Raw genomic sequence first — 13548 nt, 5'->3', positions numbered from 1 at the left:
ACAATTTAATGGCATTAAGTACATTCATAAGACTATGCAACCAAGACCATTTCTAGAACTTTTTCATCATCTCAAATTCTGTACACATCAAACATCAAAATACCATTACCCACTACCCTAATCCCCTGCAACCTCTATTCTGCTTCCTATCTCTAAATTTACCTATTATAAATACCTCATGTAAGTGGAACTACAAAATTTTTGCCCTTTTTTGTCTAGTTTATTTCAGTTTGCATGTTTTAATGTGTTCAAGATTTTTCTATGCTATGTTACATAGCAGAACTTTGTTTTTAATGACTAATATTCTATTCTATGTATACATCACATGCTGTTTATCCATTCATCTGTTGACGGACACTTGGCTTGCTTACACCTTTTGAGTATTGTGAATAATGCTGCTAGGAATATTAGTATACAAATGTCTGTTTCCGTCCCTGCTTTCAATTCTTTGGGGTATATATCTAGGAGGGAAGTACTGGGTCATATGGTGGCTCTATGTTTAACTTTTGAGAAACTATCAAACTGTTTTCCACGGTGGCTGCACCATTTTACATTCCCACCAGTGATGCATGAGGGTTTTGATTTATCCGTATCTTCAACACTTATTTTCCTTTTTTTGTTTTAAATAATAGCTAACCTAGTGAGTGTAAAGTGGTATCTTCCTAGGGTCTTGATTTGCATTCTCTAATGACTAAAGATTTCAAGGATCCTTTCATATATTCATTGGCCAACTGCATAACTTCTCTGGAGAAATGTCTATTCAAGTCCTTTGCTCATCTTTTATTTGGGTTGTTTGGTTTTTCTGTTGTTGAGCTGTAGAAGTTCTTTATATTTTCTGATTATAAATCTCTATCATCCTTATTAGGTAAATTATCTGCAAATATCTTCTCCTAGTCTGGTTGCCCTTTCACACTCTTGACAGTGTCCTTCAGATTATTATTATTATTATTATTTTTGGAGACAGGGTCTCACTCTGTCGCCAGGCTGGAGTGCAGTAGCGCAATCTTGGACTCACTGCAACCTCCACCTCCTAGGCTCAAGTGATTCTCCTGACTCAGTCTACCGAGTAGCTGAGATAACAGGCACCTGCCACCACGCCCGGCAAATTTTGGTAATTTTAGCAGAGATGGAGTTTTACCACATTGGCCACGGTGGTCTCAAACTTTTGATCTCAATTGATCCTCCTGTCTCAGTCTCCCAAAGTGCTGGGATTACAGGCATGAGCAACCACTCCTGGCCCCAAATTAACATTTTTTATAAGAAAGAAACAAAATTTATTTTGTAAAAAACCTAAATAACATAAAAAATATGAATTCTCACAAAATTACTACATATATTAAATGCAATTCTAGTTAGAATTCCAAAAGTTTATTAGGAATTGGATAAAACTAAAAGCTCATAGAAAGAAAAAAGGCTGCAGAATGGCAGTGGAATAGTGAAGGTATTTCTCTTTATATCAGGACATACTATAAAGCTACTATTAGTAACAAGAGTATGTGTTGGCAGAGGAAAAAAATACATCAAAATTCAAAAGTACGTTGAATGTTACGTGAGATTTAATATAGAATAAAAGTAGTACATTTAGAAGAGAACAGATTTTTTTTTAATTTAATAAATAGATCTGACACAACTGACCACCCAGAAGAAAACAAACTTAGAAGATTGTCATGTTATATACCGAAACACATTCCAAATGGTTAAAGACTTAATTTTTTTTTTTAAAAAAAAAAAAAAAAAAAAAAGGTTTTCAGATGAAAAATCTAAGTTGGGATAAGACAGAACTTTTAACTACAACAAACTTAAAGCTATAAAAGTCACACATTTTATAATTAAAATCCAACAGCCAATAAACATAAGGTGCTCAAACTCTGGCAATCATGGAAACGGACACTAAAGTCAAAATGAGATTGCTTAATATCAATGAATGGGCAAAAACATGGAACAGTAAATAGACTATCAGGTAAAAGGTACTTTACACTATTAGTGTAAAAGGAAATTATAATAGCCTTTTCTGAAAGCAGGTACAGGCACAGACACATACAAACACATATGCTTTTTTTTTTTTAATTTATGGGCACCAATTAAGGTATAGAATGATTCAAAGGCTACCTCAGCAGAATGATAGGAGTAATGACTAAATTCTTATTTTAAACCTTTATTAACTCAATGGAGTAATATAACACTCTTTTAATCTGAAAAATGAATATAAATAAAACTTTAAAAAGTAGTAGCACATATCACTGACTAAAGGAAATGGAGAAGAGAGAAAAAGAGCACTGACCATGGAGTTGTAAGGAAATCAAAAATGAATTCATCCATTTCACAATTCACAATTCTGTCTAGGCTGACCCTGACCTTCATACTCAAAGGAACACATGCACCATTAGCATTTCTCACTTTTTAAATATATCCAAGCAAATAATGCCCATGGAATGCCACCAACCTGATCTGTTGGTGGCTTCACTTGGTTCTACAACAAACTGCAGAGAGGCTTCTTTCTTCCTTGAAGAAACTGGAACTGACTTTGGATGTGATTTCTGGCACTGAGCACAGAAGAAATACAACATTAGAACTATTTTATTAACTTACCAATTCTGATGAAATATATTTGTTTTTTAAATGGGGGGAAAAACAAGTATTCTAAAACAACAAACCAGCTGTTAAGAGTTTTATGCTACTTTTTATTTTATTTCTAAAGTAACAGCTACTTTGGAAAACAATTTGGCATTATTCAGTAAAGCTGAAATTTCATACAACCTATCACAGAAACAGTATGGCTCTAAACAGCAAACAACTATGTGTATAGAAGACTGAATAAACTTATTGAATAAATATAGTATAGATATATCATATTACATATGTAACAGTGGACCAAATAAACTACAATAATATAAATTATTATTTTAACCAGAAAAAAAAGCAAGCTGCAGAAGTACATAACAATCCTATCTATGTAAAGTTCAAAACAGCCACATAAAACACTACAGTATTTAGAGATTCATTCTGCAGGAAAGAGTTAACGTAGCAGTCCTGATATATTTAAAGGGCCAGCTTACAGGGCTACCCCTTGGTTGGCATCCGGAAACTTGACTTTTAGAATGTTCCCTCCATTACCAGCAGAGAAGGATGCACCTGCTATGCCAGCCTGCCTAGACTGTTTGCATAAACACTGTGATTTGTGGTGAACATCTGCTTTCTTTCCTTCTGGGAGTGTGTAAAATTTTGGTAGGCATAGGGTGCTTAGATCAATCCCCAGCGAAAACAGGCTGAGTTTCAAAAGGCTTCTCTGAGGAGAAAGAATATATACACGTTACTGCATTTCACTGCTGGAAGGAATGAGTACACTCTATATGGCCCGCTGGGGAGCACAGGAAGCCTATACATGGATTCCTCCAGACTCTGCTAATGTACATTTTTCCCTTACTGACCCAGCTGTGTATCCTGGCTGAATGACTATAATAAGTATCGGTCATGAGTTCAACTATATGTCAAGTCTGCCGAGTCCTTTTAGTGAAGCACCCAAATGTGGATGGTAGTGGGACCTCTGTCACAAGTGGTAGCAGAAGTGTGGACACAGTATTGGCACAGTACAGAAATGAATAAATGACAGGCTGATATGGTTTGGCTGTGTCCCCACCCAAATCTCAACTTGAATTGTATCTCCCAGAATTTCCCTGTGTTGTGGAAGGGGCCCAGTGGGAGATAACTGAATCATCAGGGCCAGTCTTTCCCGTACGATTCTCATGATAGTGAATAAGTCTCACGAGATCTCATGGATTTATCAGGGGTTTCCACTTTTGCTTCTTCCTCATTTTTCTCTTGCCACCACCACGTAAGAAGTACCTTTTGCCCTCTGCCATGATTATGAGGCCTCCGAGCCATGTGTAAGGCAAATTAAATCTCCTTTTCTTCCCAGTCTTAGGAATCTCTTCATCGGAAGTGTGAAAATGGACTAATACACAGATCCACTACACTGTTGCTGAGTGACCACAGTATGGAATTCAATTCCATAAAAAGACAGAGGCAGGCTTTCATTTCATCTCTGCTCCCTCTTAATATCTCATTAAAGATTTTTAAAAACAAACTCAGAAGGATGAAGAGAAAGACAAAGGAGTAGATGAGACATGTCAGCAAACATTTTTAGGTTGAAAAGCAAATTACTGGTAATTAAGCAACCCAGAGAGAATGGAAACATGCTAGCAATGGAGAAAACCCAGAAGCAGACAGATTACTGTTTATGGATAAACCTATAAAGATTAGTAAAATTGCAAGACACCACTAAAAAAAGGGGGCAGGTCAGATGCAGTGGCTCACACCTATAATCCTAGTACTTTGGGAGGCCAAGGCAGGAGGATCACTAGAGGTCAAGAATTCAAGATCAGCGTGGGAAACTAAGCAAGACCACATCTCTATGTAAAAATAAAAAATTAGCCAAGAGTGGTGGTGCATGCTTGTGGTCCTACCTACTCAGGAGGCTGAGGCAGGAGGATTACTTGAGCCCAGAGGTTTGAGGTTACAGTGGGCTATGTGCACGCAACTGCACTCCAGCAACAGTGCAAGACCCTGTCTCAAAAAACAGAAGGGGCACGTAAACAGAGGGTGTTAAAAGTGCGTATAGTTGAATGTGTCTTTTGTCAGAGAAAAAAAAAGTGTGTATAGAAAGTAGTAAAACTGGCTGGGCGCAGTGGCTCACACCTGTAATCCCCATACTTTGGGAGGACGAGGTGGGTGGATCACCTGAGGTCAGGAGTTCGAGACCAGCCTGACCAATATGGTGAAACCCTGTCTCTACTAAAAATACAAAAATTAGCCAGGCATGGTGGCAGACACCTGTAGTCCCAGCTACTCGAGAGGCTGAGACAGGAGAATTGCTTGAACCCGGAGGCGGAGGTTGCAGTGAACTGAAATCGTGCCACTGCACTCCAGCCCAGGAGACACAGCGAGACTCCGTCTCAAAAAAAGAAGGTAGTAAAACCGAGAAGCCCCTCCCAAACCTATCAGAAGATTAGATATTTACTCTCTTGAGTTTCTAAATCAGAGAGACTGTGACATTAGTGGCATAAGATACAGCTGAAGTTAAGGGCAATACATGAAAACCAGAGATATTAAGTAGGAGCATTCAAACTGCACTTTCCCCTCTGCCACATCTGACTGAAATGGAAAATAATCACAGTTAGACTCCAACAGCCAAGTGGGAGAGATTTCTTTGTCAGAAATACTTACCAGGCCAAGAGAAAAGAAAACTACAGATATTAACACCTGGACATCAACAATGAAATGGACCAAACTACACCACGGTGACATCCACCAGTTTACAAATTTTACTAGGCATATAGAGCTTGTAATGCATTTTAGTTTCCCACTTTCAAACAAGAAGAGATAGCTAAGGATCACCGGACATATGAAAAAAGGCCAGGTAAAGAGCAAAGTCAGTAAAAAAGGTACTTGCAGAAAACAGAAACTGAAGAAATATGTATGAAAATGGTTAGAAGAACCTAAAGTCAAGGAATATAATAAAAATTTAGATCACTAAAGACAGAGGACATGATCCTAAAAGCCTGCAAAGAGGAAAAAAATAGTCACAAAGGATCATGAAATCAAAACAGTATTCTCAACAGAGAAGCTAAAATAAAAGAAAGCAACATTTTTAAAAGTCTAAGGGAAAATAGACCTGACTAAAAGGGAGGCTTGACATAAAAAAAAATACCTTTTTTTAATTAAAGGAAAATAATTTCTAATCTAGAATTCTGTACTCACCCAAATTACACATCATGAAGGTAAAACCATGGTATTTTTAAACAATTAAGGTCTTAAATTCTCAGAAAGCTGCTAAAGGGTAAGTCCCACCAAAAAAGGAGAGGCCAAGAAAAAAGGAAGATTTAAGATCCAAGAAATAAGAGTTGCAATTCAGGAGAAAAGCAAAGGGACTCCCTGTGATACAAGAAGAGTACATGACAAAACCTATGTAACAGGTCTAAGGGTAGATTGCAGAAAAAAAAAAAAAAAAGAAAAGAGCAGAGATAGAAAAGCTGAAAATGATAAATTAATGTGTCTACATATACTAAGACATTTATACTTAGACTTTTGTCATAGAAAACTGGTGACGAATTAGTCATAGGTGCACAGAAAGTCAAAAATGGAAAAACCAAAATTAAATCAAGAGAAAACTAAGAGCTGTACATAAAGAAAATTTAACCATTAGTACTCTACATAGCTGTGACTACTGAAACAGTCGTAATAATACCGCAAACACTAAATACTAATCCTACTAAAAATTATGTCGTACTAAAGAATGGAAGTTTATGTGTTGTGGTGGGAAGTAGAAACTATATGACAAATAGTCTAAATTTCCATAGTAGAAAGCCAATAAATAATAGCAAAGACTGAAGAAAAAATCAAGAAACAGCAATATAAACATTATTTAGAAATATGGAGTCAAAATACCTGGAAGAAATAGCTAAGACTAAGAAGTTGGACTTGGAGGAGGAAAAGAGGGCTCTACTGTTTTTTTGTGGAATTTATGGAACTATTTTAACTACCATGTACATAATGCCTTTGAGTTTTAAAATCATTCTTCCAACAAATTAAGAAGAAAATTATGTAAAAAGATAGGGAACAGAATAAAATAGTGAACCAGAATAGACTGCTGATTCTTCGAAAATGCTAATGACAGAAAAATACCTCTAACAACACAGATTATTTAAAAAGGTGAAAATCAGCAATAAAAAGAGAGTACTAACTATGAGAAAGATCATAAAGTTAACTATACACAAACTCAGAACAGAGGAAATATTTCAAGAAAATTATAAAATGTCAAAACTGGCAAAAGAAATACAAAAAATGTAACAGATCATTAAATAAAGTGGTAATCACAAACACCCCACCAAAACAGCCCCAACCATGTTTTACAAATGATCTAAATTTGAAGAAACAAATCATTTTTGCTTAATCAAGTTATCCCAGAAAACAGAAGAGAAAAACTAATTTCTTTTATGAAGTTCGGCTGTGTTTCAGATAAAACCTAAGGAGTCGTATCTTATTTTACTTAAAGACAAACAAATATGAAGTAATAACTAGACCTAGGAATCTCAAGTTCTCAAACAGAAAAGCCTGTAAGATAGGTAAGTCTTAAGTCTGATTTTATTTTCAAATCAAGTAACGTGGAAGGCCTGGGCCAAGCTTGCTGCATGGAAAGGATCTACCTGAAAAAAAACCCGAACACCTACAAAGTCTCTGTTGTTTGGAAGCATCCATCTCAAGGATTAGAAAAAAATTACTAATATAAAAATAAAAATAAAGAATATATGAAAAATAAAATTAAGAAAAAAATAATGAAACTAAAAACAATCAAATGAGAGGACCAACAAAGCCAAACTTGGTTTTCTGAAAGACCAAAATTGATAAACCCTGACAAAACTAATCAATGAAAAAGACAAGGCATAGCAGGTACAGTGGCATGTGCCTCACGAGCAGTAGTCCCAGCTACTCCGTAGGTTAGGGAGGATCACTTAAGCCCAGGAGTTCTAATCCAGCTTGGGCAACATACCAAAATCCCTACATCTAATCAAAAAAAAAAAAAAAAAAAGATAAGGCATAAATAACCAAAGTCAGGAATAAAAAAGGGGATATAACTGTAGATTCCACAGACATTAACAAGACTGTAAAAAGACAAGACAAAGAGAGACATAAGACATATAAGACACATTCTAAGTCATTTAGAAGTCACTGTAGTGGACCTTGGCTTTAGAGCACAGTCTTGCTCTCTGTCTTACATGACTTAAATGTATAAATTTTCAAAATGTCTTAAAAGGGACCAGATTTACCCTTCTGCCTGAATCAATTTTAAAAAAAGAAAAAGTATACAAGATTCTCAAGAAATATGAAACTAAAAACCAAAAAGAATGATTACTGAGATGGTAAACAAATGAGGTGAACCCTCTCATCACCCATTTCCAGGATGTGACACAGGAGAAATCCTCAGTTGAGGAGCCAAAGCTGAGGATTCAGGAAGACGAAAGTGGTTAGAATTTGCAGGGTAAAGTACTGGACAGGAGACAGCTACATAGAGAAAACTGCAGAATGTGCAGATCTCTCTCAAGCATTCAATCAAACATTGATCAGAGAAAGTGTCGTAGGAAAACCAGAGAAAGAACCACCTGAAGCCTTCAGGGGGAATATCCTCCCAGTTACAAAGGACCTAGAATAATGCCTGTACCTACCAGCCAGAGTGGAAAACCTCCATAAATAACAGGACACAGTAAAGAAGAATTTTGCCTCAGGAGGAGAGAAAATTAGCTACAGACTATATTTTGCTAAGATATGGCTTCTCATATCTCTAAAATTTGTTTCCATTTTTTTTAAATAGCTGCCTTAGCAGGAGTATTAGCCTTCTGTGACTTATTGCATTCTACCTAGAAGAGGAACCTCTAGCATAACCTTGATACCAAAGCCCTGTAAGAACATTAAAAAAAAAAAAAAAAAGACAGTATTATTCATAAACATAGATGCAAACATCTTCAGTATTAGGCAAACATAATCAAAAAAAGTTAATACTTTATGACCAAGTCAAGTTTATCCCAGAAAACCTCAAGTTGCTTTAACTTTCAAAAACCATTGTAATTTATGTTTCAGAAGGTCTCTCAATTCTGAAAGAAATGGTTTTGTTTTCATTCCTTGGAACCAAAAGGCTACATATGTTTAATATGTTGATTGTCTTTTACAGTTTGTATATGATTTTTCTAATTAGTACTGTGCTTTTGAATAATTTGCCTTAGATTAGCTTCAAATACTTTACTTGAAACTCTGCTATTTAGTATAGTTAAGTCAACCAATACTTTATTTCTGATCAAACTAACAGCAAGCAATTAAAACATATAATATAATCAATAGAAAACTGATTTCCCCATATAGCAATGAAGTGCCTTCATTTATTAGAATATAACCAACCCTGTCAACCTGATTAGCAACTTCGATTGCTGCCCATTTTCCTAAAAATCTAATTTGACTATTATTTTAGGGAAGTGAAAAATGTTTGTTATAATTTGATAATTCTAATTCCCATAACCCCAATTCCAACACAGAAAATATCAAATAAAACTTTTCACAAAATACCTCCTAATTTTACAGAAAGTCAACGGGAATATAGAATTCCCTTTCAAGAATAAGACTTACAAACAACTAAAATATACTTAAGTATATTGTGTATAAACCTTCATTCATTAAAATATTAAACCTATACCAGCTCTTCTTCATCACTTACCTCTTTGCTTCGTGACTGAATACAAGTGTCTTTTATTTTGTGTGTGGAATAAAGCACTGATTTTGTAGAATTTGTACTAAAATCATTGGCAAGACCTAAAACAAAAGTATGAAATTTTCAAAAACAAGATATAGTGTAATATCTATTAGTTACAATTAAAAGTAGCTGTATATGACATGTGACTCACTGACCACAATTAGCTTCAATCAAGTAGAGACCTCAGTTCAAGATTCAAATGTTCCTGAGAAGCATCAGGAAATGAGAAAAGCAAACAAAACACCTGAAGTATCAATATATGCCGGTTCTTCTTTCAGAGCTTGTACAGAAAGCATTCTTTTCTGTCAAGTGCCCCTATTTCTTTGGGTGGCTTATTCTCTTATTCCAATACCTGCTGATGTTAATCAGCAACTGGAAAAGTTTTTGCAGTAATTTATGACTTCCTTAAACAGATATGTAAATCATCAAAGATTATCTCAAATTCTCCAATGATCCCAACAATTCTACACATCTGTTTTCATTATCTATTTTTTCTGGCTGGATGCAGTGGATCATGCCTGTAATCCCAACACTTTGGGAGGCTGAAGAGGGCAGATCACTGAAGGGCAGAGGTCCAAGACCGGCCTGGCCAACATGGTAAAATGTGGTATCTACTAAAAAATACAAAACTTAGCCAGGCGTGGTGGCACACACCTGTAATCCCAGCTACTCGGACGGCTGAGGAACAAGAATCACTTGAACCTGGGAGACAAAGGTTGCAGTGAGTTGAGATAGCGCCACTGTACTACAGCTTGGGTGACAGAGTGAGACTATGTCTCAATAAATAAATAAATAAATAATAAAATACTTTTTCTTATGTATAATTATGTATGGACTTCTAGATTACAGTAATCTAATGTGAACTAAAGGGGATGACAAATTATTGTCAAATTATTATTTTTGTCAGTATTATCCTAAGTATACCAGAAGGTACACAAAGGATTGCATATGAACTCAAAATACCAGGGAAAACATTTTACATATATTTAAACCCTATAGGGTTTAAATTTTTTATTTTTTATTTGCTGCATTTGGCATTAATTACCATGACAAATTCATATTTTCATCCATCTAACCCTCAAATTCCATCTTGAAATGAAGACTTACTTTGTTCTTCAAAACAGTCTTGTAAGATTTCCAGAACATTCTGGCCTTGCTGTGTGTTAATGTCACGTGCCCTAATAAAGAAAGGAAAAATACAGCCTATCATTTTCAGAAGATATTTCTTTATATTACCATCTATTTGAAAATTCCACATCTCATTGTAAAATATTAATTTACTTAATATGTAAAATATCTTTACTATCTGAAGACAAAACAAGTACTTGAGGGTCTATACATTCCCTGAACTGAACTCTTTCCGTCCTAATAAGAATTAGTATATCATAATCTACATTAATAATTAATATTTCTTAGTTGAACAGCCATGTCTAAAGCTGTTTTAGATTACTGCTGTATCTCAAAAACACAAATTTTTTTGAATGAATCCAATCAGTACTGAAATGCTTCTTTAACAGACTTTACAGTCACATCTCCAAATAACAGATTCCTCCCTATAAATTCTCAAATGCATTTTTGATTCAGTATCATTGATTAATCTTAAGTTTATGAATCAGTATAAATTTTAATTAAAAATTATATTGAGCTTGTAGATTCACACACAGCTATACAACATAATAGAGATCCCTTGTTCACTTTACCTAGTTCTCCTCAGTGCTAATATTTTGCAAAACTATAGCATATCATCACAATCAGGATACTGATACTGATAAAATCTACCAATGCTATTCTGATTTCTTCAGTTCTACATGTACTCATTTCTGAATATACTCATGTTTGTATTTATTTCTACACAATGTATCACATCTGTAAGTTCAGATAAAACAACCAGAGTCAAGATACTGAATAGTTCCATCATCACAAAGATCCTCTATTGTCCTTTTGTAACCATAACCACCTTCCTCTCATCTCCTTCCTGCCTCCTCTCATTCCCACCTCTGGCAACTACTAATCTGTCCTCCATTTCTAAAATTCTGTCATTTGGAAAAAATTATATGTAACTAGAATCATACAGTACGTATCCTTTGGCCTTGGCTTTTTTCACTCAACACAATTCTATGGAAATCAATCCAAGTTGAATGTATCAATATTTCATTGCTATTTAGAGTCAAGTAGTGTTCCATGCTATATGTGCACCACAGTGTTTAACCATTTACCTGTTGAAGAACATCTGGATTTCAATCAGTAAAAAACTGGCATGCATCTCTAACAGGGTGGACAAACTTTTGCTTAAAGGGCCAGATGGTAAATATTTTAGGCTTGTAAACAATAGTTTCTGTCACAACCAGTCGACTCTCCCATTCTAGCCCGAAAGCAATCACAGACAGTATGTAAAGAGGCATGGCTGTGTTCCAATAAAAAAATTGAAACAAAACCTGTGACAAAACATTTGGCTGGCCTATCAGCCAGAATTTACTGATCCCTGATCTACAACATTCCTATTATTCTTGAGAGCTCGAAAAGTACTATATATGCAGTAAAGATTGTGAGCCACAGTGCATTATCAGGTCATCCGTCATAAAGTTTCATAACTGAAAGATCTCAGATATCATCCAGTCCAATAATTATCCAAATAGATGCATAAGTTACTTTTGGAGCTTTGCAGAAATACACATAATTGGTCACTTCCTAGAGACCAATTTAATCAGATTTCCTAGGGTGACGGAGATAATTCTGAGGTGCAAATCTAGTTAAAAACCACTAGGCTGAATCCTATGCCCTCATTTTGCAGACAGGCTAACTGCAATCCAAAATGGTCAAATGGCCTACCTCAGTTTGTAAACCTAATTAGTATTAGTGGCCGGTTTTCTACCAGAATATATATATAGCTGACTGTTACAAATTCTGGCCTTGACACCACCCCAAAATACCACCTACAGCTATAAATACACTCCTACTATTACCTATTTCAAGGAGGAGATCCAGAAACATCAGATTTTCCAAGGTGATAATGCAGAGTCACTATTAGAACACAGGTCACATTAGTCTAGGCAACAGCTTTTTCAAAATTTATCAAATTCATCTTTTCTTCCCCCTTGTCATTATTACCTTAGCATAAAAGCACCTCCATCAAGTCTAGATTACTATAACCCCTTCCTTAAGCTACTCTGTAAACATCAAACATCTTTGCTTTTTTAAATGTGTGTGTGTGTTTACATCAGATAGCCCTTATTCCACAGAAGATTTAGGACAGCTTATTCAAACCTATAATAGATACCTAAGCCTAACATATCCATTTTATGGCTCAATCCAACTCATATGGTCTTGTTTTCCACTTCTATCCAACATATTCAACCTTCTTAAATCAGGTTTCTGCTACCGACAAATGTATGTATTCCTACTTTGTTCCTTTGCTAAGTTACTTTCCATGTCTGGAATGAACTTTATCTTAGTCTTTAAATACCTAACCTATTCAAGGTCCACCAAAGTTACACTACAACTTTAAAGCTTTTCTTAATATCAACAACACAGAATTCCCTAATTTCTCACATGGCTGCTATACTGCAAGTTAATGCCTAATTATATATAGGCGTACTCTCTCTGACACACAAGTCATTACTTCAGTATTATAAGTACTAATTTTTGTCCATTAAAGTATTTCACAAATGTACATATACATCTTCCCAATAGAAATGAAAGCTTCTTGGAAGCAAAATAACATACTTCCGTGCCCTATCGGACCTACTAAAATCACAGCTCAATAAACAAGATGTTATTCAAATAACATCTTCACTTTTAAGAACATGCTTTTCATCCTATTACTAGTAAATATTTAACTAGAAAATTTACTTTTTACAGGTTTTACAACTAAAAGAAGGACCAAAACAACCCAAATAAGCATCCAACAAATAAATGCATGATAGCATGTATTATTTTTGTTTTTGCCCCACTGAATAAGCTACATCCTTCTAATTTTACCATTTGATTCATTCTACAAAATGCTTTTCCCATGGCAGTCACTTAGTCAGAACTGAGATTCCCTCTTCCTGTTTCCACTATTTTATCAGGTGAATTTCTTTTTTCACAGCCACAAAGTCATTGCACTGCTTGCATTAACATTCCGTTAGTATAAGATGACTACCCTTAATCAGTGGGCATAGAAATCATTATTTTAGTCAGAGGTGATAGTTTTTCCTTTCTTCATTTAAAAATCTATTAACGATGAGAATAAAAATAATCTTAAAAGCTTAAGT

The 13548-nt window shown here is 35.2% G+C and overlaps 1 protein-coding gene across 9 annotated transcripts in view; it reads right to left on the bottom strand.

Moving 5' to 3' along the window:
* Nucleotides 1-13548, bottom strand: part of CENPC (centromere protein C) — a 72314-nt gene that overhangs the window by 57392 nt on the left and 1374 nt on the right. For 7 of the 9 annotated variants that reach the window (XR_012434901.1, XR_277169.4, XM_005555193.4 and 4 more), the window contains exons 3-5: nucleotides 10403-10473; nucleotides 9260-9354; nucleotides 2444-2543 (exon numbers count right to left, since the gene is read on the bottom strand). Coding sequence is in view for 5 of the 9 variants with exons in the window: in XM_005555193.4 (XP_005555250.3) it covers nucleotides 2444-2543; nucleotides 9260-9354; nucleotides 10403-10473 (266 nt within the window). In the remaining 4 variants the exon portion in view is untranslated. Of the gene's footprint in view, nucleotides 1-2443; nucleotides 2544-3056; nucleotides 3162-9259; nucleotides 9355-10402; nucleotides 10474-13548 lie in introns of those variants that run through there. The other 2 variants (XM_045392552.2, XM_045392555.3) reach the window with 2 other exon arrangements.

This window comes from Macaca fascicularis, chromosome 5 (genome assembly GCF_037993035.2).
Source record: "Macaca fascicularis isolate 582-1 chromosome 5, T2T-MFA8v1.1".
Lineage (NCBI taxonomy): Eukaryota > Metazoa > Chordata > Mammalia > Primates > Cercopithecidae > Macaca > Macaca fascicularis.
The sequence above is the reverse complement of the archived record's forward strand: the minus strand, read 5'-3'. Positions and strand labels throughout refer to the sequence as shown.